At 52.3% G+C, this 4076-nt stretch overlaps 1 protein-coding gene across 1 annotated transcript in view; it reads right to left on the reverse strand.

The window, feature by feature from the left end:
• Positions 1–3874, reverse strand: part of JAG2 (jagged 2) — a 71864-nt gene extending 67990 nt beyond the window's left edge. Inside the window, exons 1-2 of the mRNA XM_026849213.1 lie at positions 3811–3874; positions 3305–3376 (exon numbers count right to left, since the gene is read on the reverse strand). Of these exons, the coding sequence (XP_026705014.1) occupies positions 3305–3376; positions 3811–3874 (136 nt within the window). The remainder of the gene's footprint in view (positions 1–3304; positions 3377–3810) is intronic.
• Between the last annotated feature and the right edge of the window lie 202 nt (positions 3875–4076).

Here is a 4076-nt window from a genome sequence, read left to right on the forward strand (position 1 = left end):
GGGGGGGATGCACCCCCAGTGTTGGAGGAGTAGCCGTGGGGGGTGTGTGTCCCCCCCCGGCCGTGAAGGAGCAGGTGGGGGCCGTGCACCCACGCTGATGGAAAACTGCAGGGGGGTGTGTGTGTACAGGTGTGGAAGAGCACGTGTGGTGCAAGTACACGCAGTCACGGAGAAGTGCCTCGCTGGGAGCCCCCCAACAGTGTAGGAGCATAGTACCCACAGCTGTGAAGTGCTGGGGGTGGGATCCCCCACAGCTGTGAAGTGCTGGGGGTGGGATCCCCCACAGCTGTGAAGTGCTGGGGGTGGGATCCCCCACAGCTGTGGAGGAACTCGCACCATGCATGCGCTCAACAGTCATGGAGGACTGTGCTGGTCGGGTGTGCTCGCAGCGCTGTAGGAGCACACATGGTACATGCAAATGTAGCTGTGGAGGAGAACACAGGGTGGGATCACCCACAGAGGTGGAAGAGCATGCATGGTGCACTTCCCCACAGCTGTGGAGCGGGTGCACCCATGGTTGTAGAGAAACACAGAGGAGGGCAGCTTCCGCAGCCTCGGAGGAGCGTGTGGGGTGTGTGCGCCCACAGCTGTGGAGGAGCACGGGGGGTGCGGGCACCCACGCTCCTGTGGAAGCACAAAGGGTTTGCACGCCCACAGCCACGTAGGAGCTCACCCAAGATCGCTTGTAGAGTGCTCTCAGTGACATGTGCGGTGCACAGAGCAGATGGCCAAGTGGTGGGATCGTGTCATCCTCCAGTGGTGGCTCAAGCAACTATGAGAGTAACCGAGCAGAGATTTCTCCTTTAGTTTAAGCACCCTGTGATTTTGATCCCTGCTGACAACTATGAAAGCTATACATCTAGACAACTGCACGCTATGGATACGCTATCAAGCCCAGATCCGCATTTAGGACCTAAGTTTTCCTTCTGTTTCTCTCCCTCCCCCCATTTTAACTCTTTAGTACCGATCATCCACCGGAGTGGACAATTGGAGAACAAACAGCTCAGAAATCAAAGGGCTGTCATGTTCCCCTGCGCGGAAAAAACCTTTCAGAGAGTCTCCCCCTGCCTTTTCAGCGCCCCGGCTGCCCCCCGTCCCTCCAGCAGCCAGCCGGCACGCTGCTCCTCTGCTATTCATGGCCAGTGTGCAGCTGCAGCTACTCTCCTAGGCTGACACAGCAGCAGCTGCTATATGTGTGCCAGCTGGCTAGCCGCTCTCCAAAATCCTCTTGTCCGCCCTGCTCCCCTTGCTTTCCTTCTTCCCCACCTACAGACCTGCCTCTCCTTCCCCACCCACGGCTCCCACTCACCACGATCTGCTCCGGTTTCCTATCTCCCCACTGTCCTGAGCCTACCCCTCCGCTGTCCTGATTCACCTCGCTTGCTCTCCAGGAAGCATCCCCTACTTTCCCTCTCATCCCGCCTGAGCTCAAACAGGAGCTCTCTGAAGTGGAGTGGTGAATGTTGCTTTTAATTATTTTATGTGTCCTCTCTTTGAAACTGTGCCTCCCAACATAACTGCATTCAAGCATTTTTTTGGTTAAGATAACCTCTGGTATAATCACCTTTAGAAGGCGGCAAAGGGAAAGCGGGGGGAGCTGAGGGAGGGCCAGTATCTTGGTTTGAGGTATTTTAAAGTTGCTACGTTTTGCTAATCAGAAACTCTGCTGGGACCCTACCCTTGCCCAGCTGCAACTGCTTGCTGGCTTCCAAATGGACAGGCAAATGCATTTTAGTTTTTAATTATTTTTTCTGGTGGCCAAAGGGAAGGATTTTCTTAAACAAGCTTTCTGCATAACGATTATTTTGCTGTGGATGGCAGCCAAAATATTTTGCAAGACAGGTATTTTGTTTGCATGTATCATCATAAACAAACATAAAACTTCATAATCTACATTCAGCATTATGCGGTCAATATGCCTGTGGAGGAAGACATATATTTTTATCACCAAGCTAAGCAAATGTAATACAGAAGAAAGATGATCCAGTAGTTACAGCATATGCTCTGTCTCTACAGAGCCAAGCTCGGTTACCTGCTGTATCACAGAATTTCTTTGTTACCTTGAGCACGCTGCGTGCTCTTTTTGTGCCTTGGTTTCGCCTTTGTAAATATTCTACAGTACTCAAAAACTCTGGTGCCATTTTACAATGCCTTTTCCCGCTGTAACCTGACTTCACAGGAGCAGAGAGGAGAGGTACAGCTATTTCCAGGCATTCTCTCTGCTCAGGGAAATTTTCACTTTGTTCTTCTTGGTGCTGCAGCCCTGTTTTCAGCCTGAACTCCTTAGTTCTTGCCGTGGTTATTATTTTGTATGTGCCATGGACTTTCACTCTATTCTTCTTCAAGTATAAAAAGTTCTTTCATTATAGTTATGCACAGATAGTGACAGTTTTCAGGAAACCTAGCAAAAAAATATTTCTTAACACATGAACTTTGAGCTTTTAAAAATGTCCAGTGGCCAGATCTGGAGGTGAATGCTGAGCAAGGCTAAGGGGAGCCATCCCTCACAGCTTGGACAACCTGCATCGGACCGTCCCTGTGGGACCAGCCCTGAAGCAGCACTGTCTAGCCCCCAGCACAGTCACTCCTTCCCACAAGGGCTGCCTCCCGCTAGCATTTTCTGGGAGATGAAGTTCAGTAAGATGAAAAGCAAAAGGTCCTGAGAAGCTCTTGGGGTGCCTCAGTCACTTCCAACAGGCCACCGAACTCTTCTGGGTCCAGGGGTGCGGTGGCAGGATTTTCCCCCCCTCTTGCTCCATCATTTCCCAGGCTCCAGACCCCTGCTGCAGGACAGCTCACAGGACCAGGCTCCCCTCGCTCTGAGCAAGCACGCTGGAGGCAGCCGGCCCCATAACTCATTCCCAATCAGCTGCGCTTTTCAAGGCCTGCTCGAGGTCCCGGCTGCCAAGTGTAACGTGTCTCCTCTTACACCCACACCTGCAGCCCAGCCTGCTGTCACCCAACCCGCCGCCTTTCCCGGCCGTCCTGCATCTGGCTGCACGCTGCACCCGCAGCCCTCCTTTCCCTAGTTGGGTGAGGCTGGGACCTTTCTTTCCCTGCTGCGGGGTCCTCCTCCCCTCCCCTTCCCCTACGAAGGGTCCCTGTGCCTTTGAGTGGAGTCACGGGGCTGTCGGTATGGTCCCATGCAGGCAGGCACCTGCCTGCTGCTCAGGCAAAACCGACATATATTTCCCTATGCTGAGCACAAGCTTTGGGGTGCTCTTCTTTCACTCCCAAACAAGGGCTGTCAAGATCCAGATTAAAAAAAAAAACCATAAATATCCTCCCATTGCTGGTCCCTCACTTCCTCCGACTGCTGCTCCTTCTCCTTGTTCCAGCAACCCCTGCTGAGGGTAGTAAGTGGGAATTGGGGGCTCTGCATGAAAAAGGGGTGGAAATAGGGGTGAGAAAACTCATGCTTGACTTTAACCGGGGGTTTGAGCTTGCAGTCAGCAGTTACTCATCCTGCACAAGGGACATGGCTAGAGAACATCGGTCCCTCTGGCAGGGGAGGGATGCGCTTACCGCCCATCTCAGGCAGGGTGGAGTGCCGGCACCCCGCACCTCCTCATTCCCAGCCCTCTGGGCCAGGATTTTTGCTTTTGTGCTCTGGCTGTGCGCTTGTGCTAAGTTTATGTCTGTATGCAAATCCTTTGCGAGTATGCTAATTAAATAATTTGCATAAAGTTTCCCTGGAGGATCATAGCAGCTAGGAAAGGGCAGGGTTTATCCATTTGCCTTAGAGATGGCAGAGGTATAGGGATGTCGTTTTTCAGTATGCATATGGATATGGACGTATATCTCATTTACCCAGACCAGAATGTGTCCGCTTGGGAGAGTTAAAGGCAAGAAGATCATTTTGGATGTTGTCCATCTGAAACTTGGCAGGGTAGGAGTTAACCCTCCCTTTCTGGCCAGAAAGGCTACAGCTGCCTGTCCTGAGAGCAAGGCATTGCAGGACAGAACCAGCTGTGAAGAATTAATTTCTCTCTTTCCTCTCCGTGAGAAGCCTTGTGGGCTGTGGCTAACAGATGAATGGAGAACACTGCTCAGGCAGAGAGCTAGAAGGGTAACTA

The sequence above is a fragment of the Athene cunicularia genome (assembly GCF_003259725.1).
Source record: "Athene cunicularia isolate RWA chromosome 5 unlocalized genomic scaffold, athCun1 chr5_part1, whole genome shotgun sequence".
Lineage (NCBI taxonomy): Eukaryota > Metazoa > Chordata > Aves > Strigiformes > Strigidae > Athene > Athene cunicularia.